Source organism: Equus quagga, chromosome 1, assembly GCF_021613505.1.
Source record: "Equus quagga isolate Etosha38 chromosome 1, UCLA_HA_Equagga_1.0, whole genome shotgun sequence".
NCBI lineage: Eukaryota > Metazoa > Chordata > Mammalia > Perissodactyla > Equidae > Equus > Equus quagga.
The window spans coordinates 27,450,529-27,463,666 of NC_060267.1; the positions used below are offsets into that span (position 1 = coordinate 27,450,529).

Below are 13,138 nucleotides of genomic sequence, written 5' to 3' on the forward strand. Positions count from 1 at the left end.
CTTCTATCTTGGATTAGCTCAGGATACCCATTTTAATGTCAACTGCTTACTTGCCCAACAGTATTACCACATTTTTATATGCCTCCTAGACGCACGAGATGTTCATTACAGAGTTAATTTCAAGTTGATGAATTGAGTCAAATATACTGTCAGATTTCTGACCCAAGATCACACTACTTCCTGAAGTTCCTAATCTGAGTATCATTATCATCTCATTTGTAAACAAGTAATCCTGTCAAGCATTTTTCACTGGAATTTTTGACTGAAATATTCTCTCTAGATTGACAGATCAGATTACTTTATTGATTTCCTATGGTTAAATTTACACACAAAATAATACAGATGTCTGACCAGTTTTTCCCCACTTTATAACGGGGCAATTCCAAACTTCTATTAAATGCAGACAAATAAAACTGATTTAAAAATAAAACAAATAACTGATACCAAGTTACTTATGGTGATATTATATGAACTTCATTAACCTCTACATGGTGCTGCCCAATATGGTAACCACCAACCAGGCTTTGCTACAGGGCACTTGAAATGTAGCCAGTCTCACTTGAGATGTATTGTAAGCATAAAATACATACCAGATTTCAAAGACTTGGTCTTTACATTTTTTTCTTACATTTATATAAAAATGCAAAGTTTCTCATTAATAATTTTTATGTTGATTCCATATTAACATGACATTTTATGTATATAAGATTAAGTAAAAAATATTATTAATCAATTTCACTGGCTTATTCTTGCTTTTTAATGTTATCACTAGAAAATTTTAAATTACATATGGGACTCACATTGTATTTCTATTGGACAATGCCGGTCTAGTTGTCAAAAAAAGGGGAGGGAATCCACTGAGAAAATCATCTTTTCTAAAAAGAGGAATCAAAAGTTCTCAATCTAGATATGGAATTCAAAAAATGATACATGTACAGGATTTACGACAAACATTAAAGATGACAGGAGGACAAACAAGAAATAGAAAACAGTTTCTGCTGATGATTACATTGTATCATGAAATATAAGGAGTGTCATATCATGTTCACTCTGATTTAAGGGAAAAACAACTACCTTAGGAAATTATGTCAGATAAAGAAAAATATATGTAAAAATATAAGAACCATATGTTATTAAACCACGCATAACCACAAGCTGGAATATCAACTTGTATAACAACCCACCAAGTGACTATTATTATTGCATTATAAAACTAATATCTGGATTTTATAGCTTTTATGCATCGTTTTTATTGGAGACTAATACACCTTTCAAATTTCATAAATAATATTATTTAGTTGAAAGAGTTATCAAGAATTATTTAATTATGATTTTAACATGATAATTTTGCAAACATTGAAAAAGGCTGCTTTAGTGCACATGGATTATATAGAATTACACACTGAAATTTTTTATATTAAAATATAGATCTATATTTTGGATTAAAGAAAGAACATTTTACCCCAACATTAAAAAGTTATTAGACCACTTATAAAATTACAATACATTCACCCAACTATTGTAGTAATCATCTAATTCATTTCTAGGGAATATTTAAAGTTCCCCCTAACAATTTTTCCCCTCCCAGCTTCATCCCTTTTATTGTGAAACAGTCTTCAACTACTCAAGCTTCTTTTGAACATGCTGTTAATGATGGTATATTAAAGTGAAATTTAAAAACACATCATCATTGGATCCACCAACAACAACCTTCCCTCCCAAACAGTTGATGATCCAGGACAACATGAGCTGACAAAATCTCAATATCTAAATATTTTCTTTCCTTTGAAATTGGTATCTCAAAGGAAATCATCATTTTTTATTGAAAAAAATCTCCCCAATCTAGCGACTCGAATCCTTCACTTCTTTTAACTACATTTCCTAAAGAACCTTTCCTTGACTCTCTCTCTCTCTTTTTCTATCTCTACTCTCTTTCACTTTCTCTTGCTCTCATGCTAGCTCTCATTCTCATAATCTAAGACAGCTCTTTTATACATTTCATTGTCCCTTTTGATGTCCATTAGGATTTTTTTTTAATCTATAATACTCATTTCTCTCTACCTAACTTTGTGTTACATAAGTCTTGCTACTTAGGGATGCTTCATCCACTTTTGCAGATAATATAAAATCTCAGGTAATAACATACTTCTGCTAAAAGGTTTCTTAAGTAGCCCTTGCATTCTTCTTAATTACCACATTATCAATTACCAAAGAATCATAGAGTAAGAGACTAATGTCCAGGTTGAAGGCTTTTATTTAAATGCCAGAATTTACAATTATACTGCTATAGCAATGTAGTGATTAGTTATGAGCCAGCCCTGGTCGTCTAGTGGTTTAGATTTGGCGCTCTCACTGCTGCAGCCCAAGTTCATTTCCTGGTCAGGGAACCACACCACCCATCTGTTGGCTGTCATGCTGCTGCATATTGCTGTGATGCTGAAAGCTATGCCACCAGTATTTCAAATAGCAGCAGGGTTGCCCATGGTGGACAGGTTTCAGCAGAGCTTGCAGAGTAAGACTAGGAAGAAAGACCTGGTCACTTACTTCAGAAAAAATGGGCCATGAAAACCTATGAATAGCAGCAGAGCATTGTCTGATGTAGCGCCGGAAGGTGAGAGGATGGCACAAAAGGACTGGGCAGGGTTCACTGTGCTGTACACAGGGTGCCTAGGGGTGAGGATCGACCCGACAGCACTAACAACAATAAAACAATGAAGTTACGAGCACACTGTTGGAAGCACACTACCAGGGTTCAAGTCCTGGCTCCACCATTTATTAGCTGTGTGACCTTAGGCATGTTACTTCTTTGCCTTGGTTTCTTTATCTGTAAAATGATATTAATACAGTACCTATCTCTTATTGTGAAAGTTAAATGAGAAATAACATGAAAAATGCTTAGAGAATACCTGGCACACTGGAAACACTGAATAAACTATATCCGGATAGGAATGCACAAAACTCCAACATCAAAGAAAAGGATAATTAAATGCCAAAGTAATTCTGATCCCCAAAGCTATTCAAAGTTTTTGTGGCTCAGAAGTAGACTGGAGCCAACAGTAAAACTCACCTTCCGAACAAGACAATAAAATATCTACAATTTCCAAAAATTTGGGATAAAATGGTCATGGATATAAATGAAACCTAAATTTACACCCCTCATTTCTAAGTGGCCAAATTAAAAGCCTTTCCCCAATTTCCTGAAATTACTAGGAAAAGGTCACCACTTCTGCCCATTCTCAATTAAAATTTAAAACAGGGTAAATGATACAGGGCACAAAGTCCTGCTTTACTCAGATTGGCATTATTTTTTTTTCTATTTATTCTGAGAAGCAAAACTCATTTCCTCAGTGAATAAAGTTTAACGAAGCAATGGAGCGTAAGTCCCTGTGGGAAAACATAAGGTTTTCTACTGAGATTTCTCCAGAGTGCATGCAGAATTCTTGGAAAGGAAATCTAAATAAAAAATTAATTAAATGAATAACCTGGCAGAAATGTAAAGCTCAGTGATAATACAGATTGTCTTTAAGAATAAACTTCCAACAGTGTTAGGATGCTTTAGCACCAGCATGTTTGCGATATAACCTGAAAATTGAAATCAGTTATTTGGTGATAGCTGACATGTGGAGTAAAAAATATCTCTACCTCTTTTTCCATCCCCCTTATCACTCCTTGAAAAGGAGAAAACACTAATTGGGTCAAATTTCAGGATACCTACTGGACCATGTGTGCAAATGAGCGTATGGGCAAAAGTCATATACGTGGTTGTGTGTGGCTTTCCAATTAGGCATCAGCCTACCCACGTAGCAGAAGGGATGAGGGGCGCTGCCCCCTTGGGACAGGCCAGGCTTCTTGATCAAACTTGTTTCTGCATTAACAGGAGTGCTCAGGTATCCAGACACTCTCGTCCCTTCGAGCTTGGCTGCTGGCTTACACAAAACACAGAGAGCACGGCCAGGCTTGCCAAGATCTTGAGCTTTAACCTCCTGCTTCAGCTCCATTTACCAGTGAGCTCTGAGCTCATTGGAGTACAGGGCATTAGGCAAGTAAAACTGGGTGCCCTTTGCTTTCCCACTAGTCATTGTCCTTTGGCCTCTGTAATCAGTGTCTTCAGGAACCACCCGGAGAGGCAGTTATCTAGGGCAAGGCGAGATTTGAACATTTGTGGGTCCCTTAGCTTGACATCATTTAAAAACACCTCAATATCAATCCTACTTAAAACAGTAGGAACAGTGGAAAAATACTTAAAGAAGAAAAATGAAAAGCAGCATGCTCCCTCTCTTTCAGTCTTTAACATCTGCCGTGAGATGCAGAGGGAGACCATGATTTTGGAGCTCAGAACGACTATTTGTATTGGAAATCACCAGACATAATTCTAGAGTTTTGTTTCCTTATTTGTTTGTGAAGTGTGTCTTTTTTTTTTTTTTTTTTGGTGGTGGGGTACTCAGTAGTATTCCCATGAATCATATTGGATAGCCAGGTTATAGGAATCTTTGAAAGGATGTGATATAGAAATTTGAGAATCACTACTCTACAGCTATGAAACAAGACACCTTAACCTGTACATAATGAGAAATCATCAGGTCCAGCCTGAAAATGTTGACTATGTTACTGGAAATGAGGAAGACCTCTATTTAATTCTCCAAGTTGAGAAAATTACATTCATTCTTAAAATGTCACGGAAACTCCTCAGTAACATTTGAAAAAACAAGACAAAATTTGCACCCTGAACATTAAAATTAAAAAATGTGGTCATTTCAGTATACTTGCTTCTTAAAACAGAGTAAGTTTCAAGAGCAAGAATAAAAGAAAAGGCAACGTCTTACCTCCCATCTCGATCCCAGTCGTACACCTCCACTTTGATTGTTCTGTCCACGGGGAAAACACACACAGAGTAAAGTCACTCAGTAAGGTCAAAATAACATATGATTGAGAATTAAAAAATAAGTTGCAGATTTTCTTAGATAAAATAGTGTATGCTCATAGGTTTTACAAAATAGTTTGAAGTTAATTTTGCTAATTTTATTACCATATTTCAATTTATCTTAAAATACGTTTCCAAAATCTGGATTGATTCTTTAAAGGGAGTAGGGAAAGTATATGGGAGAAGACTGTGTGGTTTGACGGAGCTCCTCAATAGGGAGCTATGCAACTACTTCTCTTGAAAACCATTCTGTTAGAGCAGGATTTCCCAGACTCAGCATCAGAATTACATGGAGGGCTTGTCAAAACACAGGCTGTTGGACTTCATGCCCAGAGTTCCTGGTTAGGTCGGCCTGCTTGGGGCCTAAGAATCTGAATTTCAACAAGGTTAACCAGGTGATGTTGATGCTGCTAATCAGGAACCACATTATAAGAACGACTTTCTTAGAAAAAGAATGAGTCTAGTTAAGTAAAGTTATGGTCTTTTGAAATGAATAAAATGACAGTCAAGTGGCAAGATAAATTTTAAAGTAAATTTAATGACATATTGGCAATCAATAGTTCCTTCTATGATATCAGTACACAGAATAAATTCACACTTTTCTAACATACAAGTAACAAAATAAATAAAATAACAAAGAGATTGTGTTTTTACTTTCTACATATTTGTTTTTCTTTTGGGGTGTGTAGGGGTTTTTAATTATAACCTTATGATCAACTTTCATAAGAAAAAGGAAAAAACTTTGATATTAATAAATTTTCAGGTATTTTGTGGGAATATCTTCAGGGCCAACTCACCTACCTACTTGTAAAACACTAGAATCTCCCTGTTTCACATCTCTAGAACTTTCATGATTCAGTAACCATGAGAGCAATGATGCCAACAGCATTTTCAAGAGTATGTCAGGGTTGATGACATTAATGGTCATGGTCTTCTATCTGTTATATATTTACTTATTCCCCTCTAGAAAGCTAACACCAAAGGAAAACCTTGAAGCAACAAAAATCCTGGAATGATTTTTGACTAATATGTTAAGATAAACTAATATCCAACATACTTTTAGCACCTTGCACATTTTTGTTCTTGTAAAATCAGTCAGTTTAACCAAATTTTAATTAGCTGAATTATCCCTCTTCCCCAAATCATCAGGGATTAAAAATAAAGTTATTTTTTAAATTCTGAATAAATCATCCATGTTTTTGTAAATACATATTTACACAGGTAAAGAAGCTACTTTAATAAAAAAAGTTCCACTTAGATTATCGGATACAATGAATATGGGATACAGTGAATATTCAAAACTCTCAGAAAAGGTCCCATTTATTTTACCTGTCATAATCACCATTACACAATGCTCTGACTGAGATCTTGAATGCTTGCCATACAGGATTTAGAGTGTTTTTGACAACTTCTGTTTTATGACAAATTGTAAAACTGAAAAAAAAAAAAGGTTTCCAGTTATGCTCATGATTCAGTTATGAAATATTGCTTCAGAAGTCATTCTTCTCTTTTTTTTGTACAGAATAAATGTCGTCAGTCCCTCTATTGCTGCTATATCATTTAATAAGATGAAGTTTCTGGTTTTAAAACTTTAAAGATTAGCTCGCTGCAATATAAAGCAATGAGATTTTGCAATAAGTTTACCAAAAACGATCTTCTGCAAATTCAATAAATCCTAAAGATGCTTCGTAAATAATCTCTATAAAAATTGTGATGACATATTGATAAAGTGAAAAATATCCATGAGTCACAAAGAATATGAAGGTCATCAGTAACCCTGAGAAGAGCAGTTTTGTTGGAGTGTTGGGGACAAAAACCTCACTGAAATGGGTTTAAGAAAGAGAAGAGAAACTGAGGGAGAGTGTATAAACAACATTTTTGAGAAGTTTAGCTGTAAAGATAAGGAGAGAAATTGGGAGTAGCTTAAGGAGAAAGATTAGTCAAGCAAAAAGATTAGTCAAGTGAAAAAAGTTTTGTTACTTTTTCATTTTTTTCCAAGATGGAAGAAATGACAGTAAGGTTGCATGCCAAAGGAAAAGATCCAACAGAGAGGAAACAATTTGTGATGTGTGAGAGTAAGGGGAGAAAGCCTGGAGCAATGTCCTTAGAAGATGAAAGTGAATGGGATCCAGGGCATCAACGGAGAAGTTGGCCCTGGGAGCAAAGATAGTCATTTGGCAGGAAAATTCGTGAAGGCTGAGTACATGGGTAAATGTTATGATGAGCCATGAGAAAGTTCTCCAATTGTTTCCATTTTCTTGTGAATTACAAAGCATGATCATCAGCAAAGAAGGAAACGGAGAGAAGTACTCAAGTGTCTGGGAGGGAGGAAAAGTTGATGGATTGAGGAAAAGGAGTAGGATTCCTGGGGATCCCCAAGAGCCCATTTAAGATTAACATCATGAATTTATAAGTGAGATCACTCAGTGTATGGTTCTTTGTTTATCTAAACTGTTGGCTACATATATATATATATATATATATATATATATAAAGAATTCCTGGAGGGAAGGAAGATAGCAATTCAAGAATACGCATTAAGGGGTAGAATCCACAGAGCTTTAGACTTAGCTTTCTGATTCAAATTCCAGTGTTGTTTCCAACAAAACATTCAATCTCTAGACACCAATCAGGTCCTGGAAATGTTCCTGCCTAACGTAAATTTATGCAGCAGTTCGTGAGCTATAAAACATTCATAATGCTCTTGGTTAGAACAATAACTAAACCCAGCCCTCATCAAGACCTTAGTCATGAAGTGTTCCAGATGCAGGATCTCTCTAACAATCCTGAACGTGAGAATATTACATAATTACCATAGTGACATGCTGCACCTAATCACTACGAGAAAATATTCTCATTTTGAAAAGCTTTCGAGTCCATTTTCCTCCTCTCAGGCAAGAAGAGTTTGTTTCTATTAAGAGATCAAATAGAAATGTCATATATAGGGATCAAGTATTCATTACAAGACTAATGGCATTAGTGCCATTCCCTTCCTGGAGTATCATCACCCATCTAAAGAAACTCCTGTTACTAAGTTGACAGAGCTCAAGAAAATGTAACTGTGGTCAAATGTGCTCAGAATTGACTCGCCTGAAGCAATTTAGGAACCACTGGGGGCAAAAGGCATGAAAAGAAAACACAGAAAGAGAAGACTGGAAAAGGACAGCAAGATATCTAAAGTAGAGGCAAGAAAAGCCAAGAGGATAAGGGAGAAGTCGGCAGGGAAAAAACAGCAAATCAAATGAGAAAAGGCAAATGTACACAAAAATGGTTAAGAAAAATTCATAGGGACAAAATTACATATTTTGTTTTAAAAACAGGCATCTGACTCTTTCATAATATAATACTTTACATTCTTAAAGATTTACAAATGGGCTTGCTTTTCTTCTCTGGTATCATATTCTAATATATAGAAAGTCTTTGGTATGGTGATAGATACAGATAGATAGCTAGATAGATGATCTCTAGCTAGAAAGACAGAGAGAGAGAGACACACACACACACACAAACCAACCGACCATCTTCAAACCAACATGCTCAACAATCTCTTTGTTTATGATTAAGTCAAAACTTCTGTTATACCCCTAGTATCAGCAGCCACAGTAATTCAATACTTTGACACTTGTCTTAAGAAAATGACTCATCTTCTTAGTGAGCTATTTATGAGCCAGGTAGTCATCTGTCTTCCATTAATCATTCTCACTTGTAACGCATTAGATGTGACATAGACCGCAAAATCCCACTAGTAATTCCAGCACTAGTGGAACTAGTGAAAATTCTGCCAGCAGTCTGATGTAGCTCTCCAACATTCAGAAGTATTGCTATACAAATATAAGTGCATATGTATGTACGTAGTACAGGAAAATATTTTACTAAATAACCTGTATTAAAATACTTTAAATGAAGCCATTTACCCAAAAAAACAGCTATTCTAAAGGGAAATTATTACCTTATTATGCATCTGGTCGTGTTACTAACTAAATGTGAAAGCAAGAAAATATGAATTTATAATCATATATTATTAAGGTTTTCTATTAATGCTTCTGGTAGAAATTAAGTTTTACTCTTTCTTATAAAATGAGCCTCAAACACGCAAGGCAACAAGCAATTTTTGAAATAGCTCCACAAGCAAATAAATGATAAAAATAAAACTAAAATCTTTGCAGGTACAAATGGAGACTTACAGATAAAAAGTGAGGAGTAAAAGCATTTTCATTCATTCAAACTCATCAAAACAAAACACACACATACATATATAAACACACTAATACATGTGCCTTAATATATATTTGGATCTAGCTGGTGAATTAGTTTTCTGTGTGTAAATATAAGTGGAAAGTTTTCTGAAATGAGACTCACCAAATTCTAGCAATAGCTGTTTTAAAATGATTTGAGATTTTTGGATTAGTTGTACTTTTCTCTTACTATTTAGATTTCATTTAATGCATAAGTTAGTATCATATTTACAAGCATAATAAATTTTTGTAACATAACTCTCACCAGTAGCAGTGAATGTGTAATAGAGTGATATTCTACAATCATACAACTAATCTTAATAAATAAAAAAATTAATAAGAATAAAAATAGAAAAGTCAGGAAACAAGTAGTTCAGACACGAAGAAAATAAGAACATTGTGATTCAACAAATTTTGAATTATTCTTCAGTTTTCCTCTACCTTTGAAATAAGTAGCAAATATTATTTTCCTCACTGTCCAATATTTTTCATACGGATAAAATCAGTGTTCAGATACCAAAGCTACTGACATTTTTACCACCAAAATAGAAGGGAAATATGTAAAATCCAATAATATGACACTACAACAAAAATAGCCAAGAGTTGCCCAGTAGCTGCATCAACAAAAATTGCACATTAAGTAAAGCATCATTTTACACTGCCAAGTATATTCACTTTAAATAGCAAACTTTCTATTTTTATGTAACATTTTATACACATATTACATAACATTAACATGTATAGTTTCATTTATAAGGGTAGCAGAGTAACCATTTTTTTCATTCTATTACCCTCATTTTTAATCTCCAAATGATATTTCCTCTTTAGCTAATATTTTATTATGCATAGTTAAGGAAAACAAAAAAGAAACATTATACTATAAGATAATAATAATAATAGCTAATCCTCTTATGTGTTAGGCAAGCTTCTAAATAATTTTTGTGCAGTAACTCATTTAGTACTCTCAAACACCCTGTGAGGTAGCTATGACTATTAGACCATTTTACAGATGAGGAAACTGAGTTTCACACAGGTTAGAAAAACTTGCCTATGGTCCCATAGCTGTTATGTAGCAGTATTATGATGGAAACATAGGCAACAGGACCTTAGCCCATAAGTTTAACCACTAAACTTTCCCATGAATACTGACAGCACAATAAGAATCACAGAAAACAATAATAAAACATATTTAATGGTAGAGTCATATGTACTAAATTATGCTCTATAACCTATGGATAAATTTTCAAACCATTCAGAAACCAATGTAACCATGACTGATAAAAATATCCAAATTACTAAAATGCAATGAAAAATTTTATTTAATGTTAGACTTAGATATTACTGAAAAAAAAACCTGTAGTATAAAAAGCAACCCACAAAATCCATATCTTTATCCAAGAAAATGGTTTGAGTTCAATTCTACAACAAAATACATTAGTTTTGCATTTTAGCTTTCTGCAAAAATACAATTTCTTCATACTATTAAAGCAATATTATAATTTTAGGAAAAGTAAAGAGGAACTGTTTCTATGAAGCTGAAAATCATTCATTTTAAATATCAAACAAAACATAAAATGCTTATAAAGTTATACATTATTATTGAGATGTAAAATCAAATAAAATTTTAAAATACCAAACTATTCTACTCTGTTTATCAATTTAATGGGCTTCTCTGAGAAAAAAATAATAATTCAAGTATCTTCCTTACCAAAGAGTTAAAATGCATAAAAGATATATCTACCTGCCATCTTCATTACTTCGATAAAATACAAGAAAAGGATCTGATTTTCCAAAGAAATCTTTCTTGTCCAATTTGTTTGCACAAAATTGCATCAGAACAGCATCCTACAAACAAAATTAATAAAATAGCTCAAAACCTGGGTTATAAATAACTAGAAACTGCAAATCACAAGCAAGACTTGACAAGAAAACAAATTTGCCATTTTAATGCAAACAGCCAAGTATGAGAGAATTCCAGACAACATAAAATGCTGGATGACTTCAGGTATCCAACATTACAGTACAACATCTTCATTCACATCTCCAATTATTCAAGCAGACATTTTGGAACTTAAGTGTTTTCTTAATTCCTCAGGAACTATTTACTAAGCATCTACTATATACCTACCATATATTACATTTTGAGATATATTAGATGATTAGATGAGACACAAGACAGACCCAGACTGACCACACAGTTTGCAATCTAGAGGGGAAAAAAGGTTCCTTCTTAAGTATACACAAGTGTACCACAATGTCGCAATACCTACATTTAAAAATAATTTCGATAACTGGGCATCAAGAAAACTAAGGCACTTTCATTTTCGTCTGTAATTTAAATTGCATATTGGTATGGTAATTATTATGCAAAACCAATGATTCTCATCAATTTATATACTGAAGCACTCATTATCTACATGGTTTAGCTTAAAGGTAAACAAGCTGGGGTATCATAAATCAAGGAAGTAAAACACTATTCAATTACACGGGATAAGATTTTTGAAAGGTAGAAAATATACAGTAATTTAAAAATTAAAATCAGTATCTTGCGTTTGTTTGATTTTTTGACTAAAAGGAGAGGCTGAGAATTTTGGAATAGGTGGAAGGTCAAAGTAATTCAGACTAAATCCAGAGGTCACAGTTTTAAATACTATTTGGTGACAATGTCAACAATGCCTAAAAAGACACACCCTTATTCACCGCTTCTTTATTTTGCAGAGTCCAGCAATACTTACTAAGAATCTGTCTAAAATTCTTATTATTTCCTGAGTAATTCCAGTACACTAGACAACAGAAGATGCTATCTCTCTTTTTCATTCATTCATTTATCTACTTACTTAGCAGAAATTTCTCAAGCAATATGCAGCTAGAATCTGGGAGGAGAGAGATGAGCAAGATATAGCTCTACTCTCAAAGTTCTCACTCTAGATTTCTGGTTTTCAAAAGCATTGGTAGAGTGTCATTTTACTTTGTTCTTTAGCACTAGATGTGATAACTTCTGCCAGAGGAACACTCATTACAGAGCAGGAAATGTGCTTCTAGGCAGGCACAGTGACAACATACATTTTAAAGAAAATTAAAAGAACCAAGACAAGGACAATATGGACATCATTATCACCTCCAACCTCTCAACCATCATCACTACTCAAATTTGTGGTTTAAAGATCAAAAATTTCTATACTATCTTTAAGAAAGCAGTGAGAGAGTCACTCTGACAATCCAATATAAAATCAGGGAAAAATGGAGAAGGACTGGTTTTGTTTTTTTGTTTTGTTTTGAATACCCTTTCACCTTCACATATATTAAAATACTCTCAGGAGAGAATCGTTTTCTAAGCACCTGAGACAAGGATACTGTTCTTGCCAAGAGAAAAATCATTCCTTTAAGACATTCTCCCAAAGCACCTGGACCAAAACACAAACTACAAAAAAGCATTCTGATATACTTAAAATGCATAATAGATTACTACAATGTGTATATTTCAAATTGACTGTGAACAAAACTTCAAAGAGATTAAATATTATTAAAACATGCATTTTTTATAAGATCACAGCTAAACGTAATACCAAATTGTAATTTTTCTAATTATACTGCTGAAGGCTGGCAAAATGAATAACTGATTAAAATAAAGATTTCTCTCAATGCACCAAATTATATAAACTTGGGGAAAATCTTTTTTGCAATTGCCCAAGTTAATTACTTAGCAGAGATTCCATCTGCATTGAGCACAAAAGAAATCTAATTTCTGGGGAAAAACCAAGCATTTACTTACTTTTAGAACTATACAAGCATCATTGCAGTTTTTTAAAAATCTCTTATGCTTAATGCCACCTGAGATAAATTTTAATATCTTTCTTCAATACTCCACACAAGCACAACAAACTTCCTAGTGCAGAAAAACACGTGAATGTTTCACAGATACTTCTAACAAGTTCAAGTCTAACTTGCTTCTCTTGCCATTTTCCCAGCTTGCGTAGTGGTT

At 33.8% G+C, this 13,138-nt stretch overlaps 1 protein-coding gene across 1 annotated transcript in view; it reads right to left on the reverse strand.

The window, feature by feature from the left end:
* Nucleotides 1-13,138, reverse strand: part of CPNE8 (copine 8) — a 209,521-nt gene that overhangs the window by 91,828 nt on the left and 104,555 nt on the right. The window contains exons 8-10 of the mRNA XM_046685801.1: nucleotides 10,898-11,001; nucleotides 6,251-6,355; nucleotides 4,824-4,865 (exon numbers count right to left, since the gene is read on the reverse strand). Coding sequence (XP_046541757.1) covers nucleotides 4,824-4,865; nucleotides 6,251-6,355; nucleotides 10,898-11,001 — 251 coding nt within the window. The remainder of the gene's footprint in view (nucleotides 1-4,823; nucleotides 4,866-6,250; nucleotides 6,356-10,897; nucleotides 11,002-13,138) is intronic.